The 12,401-nt window shown below is 31.7% G+C and overlaps 2 protein-coding genes across 2 annotated transcripts; both read right to left on the bottom strand.

Annotated features, from left to right (window-relative positions):
* Positions 1-391: 391 nt before the first annotated feature.
* On the bottom strand, positions 392-2,155 carry LOC113376192 (SCAN domain-containing protein 3-like). Its single transcript, XM_026616108.1, has one exon. It carries the CDS (start codon positions 2,153-2,155, stop codon positions 392-394), a length of 1,764 nt encoding a protein of 587 aa, XP_026471893.1.
* A 1,940-nt stretch (positions 2,156-4,095) lies between these two features.
* Positions 4,096-11,552, bottom strand: LOC113376191 (SH3 and cysteine-rich domain-containing protein 3-like). Its single transcript, XM_026616107.1, has 5 exons — positions 11,427-11,552; positions 8,938-9,065; positions 7,994-8,089; positions 6,554-6,739; positions 4,096-4,185 (listed from the first exon to the last, which is right to left on the bottom strand). The coding sequence occupies exons 1-5, from the start codon at positions 11,518-11,520 to the stop codon at positions 4,096-4,098; spliced, it is 594 nt and encodes a 197-aa protein (XP_026471892.1). The 5' UTR covers positions 11,521-11,552.
* Between the last annotated feature and the right edge of the window lie 849 nt (positions 11,553-12,401).

Here is a 12,401-nt window from a genome sequence, read left to right as displayed (position 1 = left end):
TAGTAACAATTAGCACTTGTGTCAGGCAGTCAAAAAGTTCGTTTTTATAATTTTTGCTAATTTTTATAAAAATAAAAATAAAAGTTCAAAATTATTAATGGAGAGGCTATTTTAACCCTTCTATATCAACCATTTATTGCAGCGTTTCTCAAACTTATTCCTTCCATCGCCCCCCTACCAAATTTTTTATACAATCTCTGAAAACTGTTTCTTTTATTACTTTTATTAATATAGTTATAGTGTGATATATTAGTTGATGCAACCTTACATTCTAAATTGAACATTTTTACCAGTGAAAGCAAATAAAACGCAACTTTATGACATTAATCATATATTTTATATATTATAATCAAATTAATATAAACAGTATATAAAATTTTATTTTCAAACTCTAATGAGAAGGATGAATTTGATGGTTTTTTACAAGTTTGTCAATATCAGGTTCCATTGCACTCAAAAACAGTCGTAAGTCACCGCGTTTGGTAATTTGCAACTGATTTCTGTTTTTAGTAAGTAGCATTGTCACAGTGCTAAATCCACGTTCACACAAATATGACGATGGAAATGCTAGTAAAAATTTTTGAACAACCAACCACAAGCCAGGATATAAGTGCTGAATTGACTTCTGTAGCCAAAATTGTTGGTATCCATCTTTAAATTTGATTTTTAACTCTTCATTTGTTGTTAATTCTATAAGTTCTTCTTCTAGCTGGGCTGATGCTTCTACATTTGCATTTGAAAAAGGGTCTAATACCCAGCCTGGTATTTCCAAATTCAAAATATCTTGAAATCTTTCAATAAAATTTTCATGAAGATTTTCCAAATGTTGGCAGTACACGAGCAAGTCTTCGTTGCACGATACCGATAAATTTGGAAAATTATGAAACTCCCGTCTGCCAATATTTTTCTTATGTAATAACAGTTTTGCTATAAAAGCAGCGATGATATTTTTTGTTTTTATTAAATTTAAGCCATCGCCTTGAAGTTGTAGATTCATATTGTTGAGTAATGCATAAAGATCTGTGAGATATGCTATATCATTTTTTGATGATATCAGGTCTTTACACAACTGTGTGTCCTTATTTTCTAAAAACTCAACAACGGAGTCAAAGAGATTGTAAAAACGGGTCAGACAATTTCCTTTTGATAGCCAACGCACTTCTGTGTGAAATAACAATCTGTTGAATTCTTCATCATTAGCGGTACACAGCTGATTGAACAATCTCTCATTTAAAGAGTTGTGTCGGATTTTATTAATAGCTCTGATGACATGTTGCAATGCTTGATGCAATCGTTCACTTAAGTTTTTGGCAACTAGATGCTGTCGATGTATCACGCAATGCACAGCAAGAACATTGGGAATTTTATTTTTTAGGTAGGCTATGAATCCTTTTTGACAACCCCTCATAGCTGGAGCACCATCAGTAGCAACTGATATAATATTCTTCAATGGAATATCTTTCTCATCAAAAAACTTTTCCAATGTTTTGAATATGGTTTCTCCTTTTGTATCTGTCTCTAAATTTCTAACAAATAGAAGTTCTTGGCATACTTCTTCATCTTTAATGAACCTCACGTAAGTCAACAACAATGCTTCATTATTTGGTAAAGTAGACTCATCCAATTGGAGTGAAAATTTACAAGACTTCAAATGATTGCATAATAATTCTTCAATATTTTCAGCCATTTCATCAATTCGTCTTTGCACAGAACTATTACTCAAAGGAATTTTGCGAATTATATCTGCTGCTGGTTTATGTAGCACAGTAGTTATAACTTCTTTTACTGCTGGCAAAATTATTGATTCTCCAATAGTGTGTGGTTTACCTGTTTGGGCAATTAACCGAGAGATATTGTATGACGCTCGAAGTCCGTCATCGTCCTGCTTAGCAGCTACAGAAAAAAGTTTTGACACACTAGGCTGAGCAATATACATCTTTTCCAGATTTCGAAAGTAATCAACATTTTTATCCTTCTTATCCGGATGCATTCTATTCAAATGATCTTGAAGTCTTGAGGGCTTCATTGCTTCATTTGAAAATGTTTTTGAACACAGAAGGCATAAAGGCATACATGGGTTTACAGAATTTTCTATGAATCCATATTTAATATATTCTGCATTGTACTGACGCATCTTTTTTTTTGCTTGCGACATGGCTTTTCTTTTAAAAATTACGCGAAAAATGTTGGGTGCAATCACTTTTAAAAGTTAATTTAGTGAACTGTAATATAGAATTATCCCGTCACCAAAAAAAAGGAATAAAAACAACTATTATCTTTGCGAAATATCTTGATCTAATTTACATGCTTCTGCACTCATTACTCTACTTTTCTAGACTGTTTCAATTTATAATATTACAGATATTTATATGCAAAAATTTTTAAATATTAAAATTACCGTAGTTAAAGGTGCACTCCCCCCCGTCGGGAGATTTGTATGTACCGCTATCATTGCGGGGTTGTCTATACCTGGTGAATTAGTCTATCTTTATGGAGTATTATGTTTTTGAGAACAGGTATTACATCTATATCTTTTAAAGCAATTGTATTGTAAATGACCCTTTTTTAAACAATTAGAACATATACCCTTGCCGCTAATAAAACTTTCCGATCAGATTACGTCATGGAAAGAAATTTGGAACAGTTTATTATAGAATGATTATCTTTGCATGCATTGTCAATATTAATTGATCGGAAGAATAAATATTTTTTTTACAATTGTGTTTAATAAAAGTATTTAAATTTAATCTCCCTAATGCCGTTTTTCATTGGCCTAAAAATGCAAAAATTTCCAACACAGTCGGTAAATGCTTTTGGGATATGTTAGTATTTAACTCCAAGTGAGTTGAAAATTGGTATATTAATTTTTGGTAAAAAGCTATAAAATGGCATCAAAATCATTCAAATACCATGGAAACACGACCAAACATTGAAAGTACCAATTAATCGTTGGGATACAAATTCTGGTAAACTTTAAAATGTAAAGTAAATACAATACAACAACCAACATTTTTCGCGAGGCCTTTCATCGCCCCCCTGGAGTTCAATATCGCCCACCAGGGGGCGATATCGCCCACTTTGAGAAAGACTGATTTATTGTATTTAAAATTTTATACCGCTATGTTTCATATAAGCATACTCGAATATATCACTTTTAGATATTTGATGAGTATTTGTAATTTTATTGTGGAGTAATTAAGAAGGTTCAATAAAACCTAAACTTTGGATGAATTAGCTAAATCCGGGACAAATATGTATTGTTTTTACAAAAACCCAGGACACAAGGTGAAATCCGGGACTATAGCGCATGGTCGCCTTAGCAAACATCAAATAACAATGAAGTGGAATTTCCTGATGTCTTTTTGATAACACGTACGTAAAGTTAGGTTTTATGTATAAAACGCCTGACAGCAAGTACGTAGTTTTGTATCAGTTTGTTACTACCAATTCATACGAATATAGACCCGTGACATAGCATTACCATAACATTTCTATTTTATGCGAGAATTGGTCCCTTGATCTTTTCGAAACGTTTGTTTCTTTTCGCATATTTGTTATTAATCTCGCAGTGTTTGGCATGTTTTGTAACACTTCCAAATATTTAAAAACATGAACAGCTCGCACGGTTTACGAGTAGTAGATTCACACCACATTCAAATAACTATGATTAATCTGATTAAACATTAACATCGGATGTTGGAACAATTAAACCATACTATAACATCTATTCTGCCTAACATATTTAACCATTTAATTATATGTTTGATTTTTTAAAGACAAGTATCACATTCAAACATGTATTACAGGAAAACATTTTTGGGGTATATTTTTGTAGTCAGAAAATTACGGCGGTATGACCATAAGGGGTCGGCTTCGGCTATTGAGCGAGTTGTAATAACCAGCCGCGCGGCAGGTGGTTTGCGGGTAAAAATTGTAAAACGTTTGTTGGTTCTGAAGTGGCTGGTGTGACAGGAGCAAAGGGCGTCGCATCGATGGGCACACGGTCGAGGCGACCGAGGCAGTCGACGTGGTGCGACGCTGCTCGGTGCTGCGACGCTCGACGCCGCGACGCCGTGCTGTGTCGCTCTCTGTGCGTCACACCTCCAGCAAGTACTTGACCGGGCACATGCCGGTGCGGCGGTCAGCTACGCGAACGGACACTAGGCCCTTGTTCTCTTCGCCGACCTACCGAAATTGTAAAGGATAAATCACACTTCAACCAATTCTTCCCTAGTAATAGTCAACATATCGGTCATTCTTTTACAAATCGCACGCATTTTGGGAAAAATAAAATATCACATTTTAGAATTGAATGAAATTTTAATTACAGATATTATACATAAAATCATTTGCCACGCATTTCAGGATTTTGCTAAAAAAAATTGTTTACGTAAATATTTACGATACAAGTATTGATGATTTGCTCAATTTCTATGAACTTTTCTTTTTACAATTTGTTGGAGACTCTGTTTTATCAAGAGATATTAAATATTTTCGAGCGCAAGTCGCGCTTTCCGCGTCGGGGACCTCAAAGACTTATTTGTTACTTTTTTCTGCAATAAATTAATTATCTCCAGTTGTGCTGATTGGATCAGTATTATAATTTTTTATTACACTCATATTAAAGTAAACTTTGTAATAATTTGATTGCAAAAAAGTTGTTTTTGCAATTTTTTTATCAATAACAACCCTTAATTATTTATAAAGATTTTATCTACCCTACCCCCAACTCGAATCAATTAAAAAAGAAACCATATTTTTTCTATGTTTCTCTGCTACAAAATTCTTTTTACAATTTGTTGGAGACTCTGTTACATCGAATAATATTATATATTTTCGAGCGCGAGTCGCGCTTTCGACGTTAGGGACCTCAAAGACTTGTACTCATTTGTCACTTTCGAATGCTCATCTTACTGTTTTTTGGTTAAAGAGTATTTTATAATTTCGTTTCTTGAGACAAATGAAATATATAGCTGAAAAAAAATATCAAGGAAGAGCGCAGCCTGAGATACAATAAGTACCATCACATAAATAGAAGTAAGTATTTATCTTTAAGTTTTTATTTTCTTACAAACAAAGAGTCCAGGTTGGATTCCCATGGATAGCCTAATATGAAGTAGTAATGATAAAAAAGTACGAAAAAAATGGAACCGTGTTGTTCCTCAATAATATTTATTTATTAAATAAATCTCGATCGTTTTTACTCATCCTATGGGCCGATTCTGCCGCAAAATAGACCAATATTAAAGCACATTTCTGAAACTACTTCTACCATTTCATAAACGAATGAATCATTGTTTTGATCTCGTTGATTACTTTTCTACGATTCGCAATTTGTGTAAATTATACAAGTTGTTTGCTACAGCAAATCTATGATAAATAATTCGAAATTATTACGTAGAACAATTATTGCCAATATTAAGACGTTAAGTTTTCAAACATATGACACATTTCTCAAACCATTTCATAAACGATTAATAAATTGTTTGTTTGTTGTTTGTTTTGAATCTCGTTGATTACTTTCTGATAAATCGCGCGAATTGGAATAATATACAACTTTTGTTTGCTACGAGAAATCTACGACGTGTAATTCGAAAATATACTACCTATATTAAGACGTTAATGACACATTTCTCAAACTATTTCATAAACGAATTAAATCATTGTTTTGAATCTCGTTGATTATTACATTCTGATAAATTTCGCGAACTGGAAAAATATATAACTTGTTTGCTACAATAAATCTATGACTAATAATTCGAAAATACTACGTACAACAATTACTGCCTATATTAGGATGTTAAGTTTCCAAACATATGACACATTTCTCAAACCATTTCATAAACGATTAATAAATCATTGTTTTGATCTAGTTGATTGCTTTCTGATAAATCACGCGAATTGAAAAAATATACAAATTATTGCAATAAATCTACGACTAATAATTCGAAAATATTATGCAGAATAATAATTACCCTATTAAGGCGTTCAATTTCCAAACATATGACACATTTCGTTTCACAAACGAATAATGAATCATTGTTTTGAATCTCGTTGATTACAATCTGATAAAAGGCGCGAATCGAGAAAATATAAAAATTGTTTGCTGCAATAAATCTACAATAAATAATTCGAAATTATTACGCAGAATAATAATTACCCTAATAAGGCGTTTGGTTTTCAAACATATGACACATTTCTTTAACTATTTCATAGCTTATAATGAATCACCGGTTTGAATCTCGTTGATTACTTTTCGGTTAATTGCCCGAAATGGCTTAATGTTACAAGTTGTTTGCTACAATAAATCTACGACGTAAATTTCGAGCATTATGTTTATTTAAGACAACAATTTAGTTTACGAACGAATTGCTAAATACTGCAAATGATCTCATTGACCAGTGTATGTTGATACTTGGAATTACCTTCAACTGCTTTGTTGAATATGCCTAAAATAGCCGACAAAGAACACATCTACGATATTATCCAAGGGGTTAAAACGGTTACAATCTTAACCATGTTGTTCAATTTACCTTCTTTATATTATATATACCTGAACAACGATCTGGTCTCGTAATAACGTCAACGGATCTCGATCACCAGTCTGCACATTATGAGTGACCTGAAGTACCTTCTCACCAGCTTGCAGCCGTGTACAGTACTTTGATGGGAAAAATCCAACGCGACCCAAACACTTGCCTTTCCACCAGTCTGGATCTGAACTGTCTATAACAGTCACCTAAAAAATAAACCGGGTGTAAGCGATTGTTTGTGATTGATTTTGATCCGATTTGTGTAAAAAATTGATTTTATCAATAAATATTTCAATAGTATATGAACTATCTGTCTAACAGTCTGCTTGTTTACCTGTCCAAGTAAATACCTTGCTACTTTTGTACCTGCCTACAAGTCCATCCATTTACCTTTCTACTTATCTACCTGTTTATATGTCTACCTATCTTTCTGCTTATTTGTCTATCTCAATATGTTTCCAAGTGGTAATAGCCCTTGCATTAAAATGGATGGGTTACCATTAGGTTACCATCTAAAAATACGAAGTAAGGAAGAGTCAACAGCTCATAGGACATAAGGTTCCGATTGCTGTTAAGGTTTGAGAACAAAAAAAATTTATCTGTCTACCTGTCTAATTAGGAGCAGATTACCTCTCTATCTATCTACCAGCTTACATGTCAATCTGTCTATCTGTCTACCATCTTACCTGTCAATCTGTCTATCTGTCTACCAGCTTACCTGTCTATCTGTCTACCAGCTTACTTGTCTATCTGTCTACTTGTTTACCAGCTTACTTATATATCTGTCTACCTTTCTATCTGTCTACCTGTCCCTATTTCTACCTGTCAATATGTCTACCAGTCTATTTGTCTACCTGTCTATGTGTCCATCTGCCCAATTTTCTACCTGTCCGCCTGTCTACATGTCATTCGCATATCAATATTCCTAAATGTATTTCAATTATTAGTAATGATTTGTAATTATAATTTCAGATCACCAATTGTCAATTATTTTAATTTTTACCCAGCAATAACGTCAATGGATCTCGATCACCAGTCTAATTTGGCAAAAATGTGATCAGTTTTTCACTCTGTCAATACAAACAAAATGTTATTGAAACTTGCAAACCAGATGCTCTATTCTCTCAGAAACTAATCACTCCGGCTTCCTGTCTATAGGAATCGAATGAATTTCTGAATCATTTAAATCGGTTCTGTGCTCTCAAAAACGTCGACGGAAATTTGTATCCGCACCAAAAAAACATATTACACATACACACACATACATTTACCAATTTTTCTAAGGTATGCCAAAATGTTTAGAAGATCTTGAAACGTAAGGATATGCAAACTTACCCTAAGGAAAGCTAATGATGAACTTACTCAAACATTCAATAATATAAAAAATATTGCTATTGTTTATCCAACAATAATATAGCTAGAAGCAATATATGATAAACTATTTAATCCATATAAATTACCTTATACCCAGCACGAAGATCAAGTTCATCTTGATGTCTAGCTTGAAAGTTGTAAAGCACTGCGTATAAATTAGTTGGCAGCAAACGATGGGGTTTCTATAAGTAAATTAGTATAAAATGATATCATTAATTTTAAAATTTGATTACGATATATTATTAAGAAAATACAAATAAGTTAGAATATGTTATTAAGAGGGAAAGCACAGAAAATTGAAAGCCGAAGGACAGGTCCACGAAACAAAAATTTGGAATGGAAAACGCATAAAAAATGTATAAAAAAGGTGGAAAAGTGGCAATGGGAATGACAGAAAAGGAAGGGAATGTGAATCATTGATATGTGGTACTCCCACATCATGGACCTGTCTTCGGGCAGACTACCAGTTATTATTATAGTTATGTTTTTAAGAAAATATCATCATATGTTATTAGCATATTTTAATATGGACTGATTAAGTAGTATCATATATAATGTGCAGATAAGCAAAATGTTAGCAAAAACAATTTCTGCAAAAGCGACAATTTGTAAATATAGCATTCATAATTTTAATATTGTACATTGGTAGGTAGGTAGGTCCTTAGACAGAAATAGACCATGTCGTAAACAAGTAAAACAAAATGAACCGAGTTGAATGCAGTTTTAAGGATGCAATAATAAAGTTTCAGCATTAACATAGTAGTTTACTACGTTGATAATAAAATATAATGCTTGAATGCATTATTCAAATTTTGAAAACTTTTCAACTTCCTTTACTAGTAACGTGCAAAAATATAGTTAGCTAGTCTATAAAATTAACTTTGTTATAAGCGAGCAAATACATGGAGAGTACCTTTGAAAGTACATGCTTTTGAAATGCTGCAAGTACTTTTGCTGGCACTATAAAATAAATTCGTTAAAATGAGAAAAAAATGCGTTTGCGTGCGGCACCTACTGTGACGTATCTCACCGGCGACGGACATGGTGAAGTGCTGGCCGAAGAGAGGCTCCTTTCCATCTCCTGGTCGGGCAGGTCTACGCTACCTGTACGCATGCCACGTGCGCCTAATAGGCGCTTGTTGCTCGGGCTGGATGGGGCTATACACAAAAATGGTAATAATGTCTAATAATATTTCCAAAATTACACACAAATGTAGCATATACATATATGTATATTAGGGTGGTCCTTAATATGGTAGTTTTCAAAGTTTCTTGTTCCCAGAGGCTTCCAACTTGATAAAAAACAATTCTCTGAAAGTTTTAGCTCTTGATATTATCTTTAAGATAGTCTGAACCCCAACTAAAGTTTATATGAAAAGATTCATAGCTTAGTGACAAGTAAATCAAAATTTTGAGATTAACATTGAATTTGCTTAATTTGATCATAAATAAATAACTTACAACAAAAATTTGATATATTTCATAAAATTAGTATTTTCTTAGGAACAAAAACCAAGAAACTTTGGCTGGACTATCCTAAAGTGACTTACTCTGTTATTAATATTAAGAGCTAATACTTTCAGTTTCAGAGAATTTTTTTTGAGCGTTTGAGCCACTGGGAGCAAGGAAGTTCGAAAACATCCATACTAAAAAAAGGTAAAAAGGTCCACCACAAATATCTCAAAAATCAGTAAAGTTAAGATTTTTATTACAACTATATTTGAAAGTAGAGTGCAAAAGATGTATAACCAGCGATAACCTTGATTCTGTCGTCGAAGCAATCAAAAGATAGACGGCAAATGGCAAAAACTCGATTAACCGGACTAATTGTTGTCAATAGGCATTCGGATAATCAAAAATTCGCATGAAGAATAATGTTATTAAAAACAACAAATACATAGATATAAACAAAAATCAATGTTTATTGAGAAACTACTACTTACTTATATATGTATACTTATATATGTACATACATCTTTTCTTAGATTACATTACTAAACTGGAGAATTAATCATATAATAAATCCGTATAATCCTCTATACAATCTAGGACCTGGATGAGGTAAAAAGGACCAACTGAACCTACACCCTGGTAAAGGTGCAAACAATAAATAATAGTAAATAGTAAAGGCAAACAAAGCAATTTTATAATAGATAAGTTAAATTATTAATTATTCCAACTCTGCTAATGAATAATTCTGACAAAATACCAGATCAAGGTTATCTACAGTGTTATCTCTGTAAAAATGCACCCATAAAATTTTATTTCTGCATTTTAAAAAAATGTTGCTGTTTTTTCATAAAATCCTTTAAAATAAAAAATAAGAAAGTGTATCTATTTATCTGATGGATACCCAGCCTATGGAGTAACAAAGGACAGATGACAAATTTTAGAAAAATGGTGACGTATCTCACCATATATATATATATATATATATATATATATATATATATATATATATATATATATATATATATTAGTATAAATTAATACAATCTCCAAATGTGAGATATATTCACGCCTAGACAAGAGGCATGCACGTATACGTACAATTTACAGCATACAGACCATAATATTATAATAACAATGATTTTCATAAAAATAAAAGCAATAATCACAATATGAATAGTAGGTGAAATGGTGAAAATATATCTATTTCACTACTATATATAAACCTTTCTTGTCTTCGCTCACTATATTATATGAACATCAACGTTAGATGGCGGAACGAAATAAATAGAACAAGATTTTCGAACTAATATTAGAAAAAATTGAAAAACACGATGTTCACGAAAAATTTAATTTGTATATAGAATATTTAACATATTTCTGAAACATTGTTCAAATTACTTTTGTTATGGCAAGGCTACGTTAGGTAGCATTTTGCATGTAAAGTGGCACTAAAAACTATCATAATGCTAAGTATTTGCTGTGCAGTCAGGCACTATTTTGTGATAATAATAATTATTTTATTAAAAATTATTTTTAATAAATTATAAAAAATATAAAATTTTGATTATTCTAAACATTTTCAATTTTTTTTAAATTTTTGAAGTTTCAAACTTATGATTTGATTCTTACTTGATTCTTACTGTTCGAGAAATTTAAATCAGTCCAAGGAATTAAATTGTTTAGTTTAATTTTCTTATTTTTATAATTAGCTACTGTTTCAAATAAATTTCAGGCAAAATTCAAACTTTAATTCGTTTATTAATTTTAATTGTTTGAAGTTAGTTCACAAAATAATTTCCATCAACTATTAATATGTCAATAAAACACACATATCTTCAAATATCCATCTCTGCGTCCTTACATTTATAACATAAAAACCTATAACAGAAAATGTTAAAAAAATATTCCTTTCATAAAAATTATTCAACGTTTCTACCATTCACTCCACAAAAGTTTCATCAAAAGCATTTATAAACCGCAACTTTTCAGAGCTCTTGTATAAAGAAAGAAAAAACTTGATTTTGTGAATAAAAACTAATCGAGCAAAAAAGTGAAAATCGAACTTACAGCTCATTCTGCTATTATTGTTGGGAGGAGTTATTCTTCGTCTCTGGGCGTGCAATTCAGAAGATTCTGGCGAGTCCAAAGACAGTGACTTCATTCTCAAATCCAGTTTATGACGACGAGGAGAATGTGGTGCTAAATAGATAAAAATTGAAAACTATATGTTAATAATTATTTTGGATTTATAATAGTGCCAATGAAATATGTTTATTCATTTGAACTTCAAATCGACAATATGCACGCGTTAAGAACTTCAATCCAAGTATGAAGTTTTTACATCAACGTCATATGTTGGCAAAATAATTAATTTTTAACTAATCTGACCCGAAATAGCTATGTTTATTAAATTTAATTTACATCAACAACGTGCAACAGTTGAGAATATCAATTGGAGTATGATATATTTACAAAAGATTGGAAGATTTTTTATTTTATTTATCCTGATCAAATGGTTGTCCAGTCTCAAAAGTAATAATGATATTACATAGTATGGATGTTTTAAGACTCAAAAGTTTACCTGATGTTAATAAAATATAATTAACCCACAAGGCAAAATATTATGAATTATTAAAAAAGTAGTATGGGTGACTGGGTACGGTTGTGCCCTTTTTTGCAATTTTGTTGATTTACCAGTTAGATTAGAGAAAAGTAAATTGAATGGTAATTTGAAGATTACTAACATAATTCAAACAAAAAAACTTACTATTGACTATTTAAAAGTGGTCTACAAATCATGTTAATATAGGCGCTGACTAAATGCAATAATGAAAACTTGTTCGAACAAAAATACTTCAACTTTCTCCATTTGGACCTTATTTCAAAATCAGTGTATTTGTAATAACGACTGTCACTACCGTACCCTGACACAACCGTACCCAGTTTTCCTAATATAATTGAAAATTAAAAATTTAGACCTGGTTTTGATTATTCAAAAATGAATTATTAAAATTTGATGCATCAGAATTATTTAAAGTATGT

Source organism: Ctenocephalides felis, unplaced genomic scaffold (assembly GCF_003426905.1).
Source record: "Ctenocephalides felis isolate EL2017-DRISC unplaced genomic scaffold, ASM342690v1 CF-g0.4_SCAFFOLD_01886, whole genome shotgun sequence".
Lineage (NCBI taxonomy): Eukaryota > Metazoa > Arthropoda > Insecta > Siphonaptera > Pulicidae > Ctenocephalides > Ctenocephalides felis.
The sequence above is the reverse complement of the archived record's forward strand: the minus strand, read 5'-3'. Positions and strand labels throughout refer to the sequence as shown.

Excerpts from the sequence above, each read along its gene's own strand:
- LOC113376192 (XM_026616108.1), bottom strand. The coding sequence starts at position 2,155 with ATGTCGCAAGCAAAAAAAAAGATGCGTCAGTACAATGCAGAATATATT.
- LOC113376191 (XM_026616107.1), bottom strand. The coding sequence starts at position 11,520 with ATGAAGTCACTGTCTTTGGACTCGCCAGAATCTTCTGAATTGCACGCC. Across the intron at positions 9,066-11,426 it reads CAATAATAGCAGAATGAGCT|CCCCATCCAGCCCGAGCAAC; the intron begins GTAAGTTCGATT and ends TTTTGTGTATAG. Across the intron at positions 4,186-6,553 it reads GAGACCAGATCGTTGTTCAG|GTCGGCGAAGAGAACAAGGG; the intron begins GTATATATAATA and ends CAATTTCGGTAG.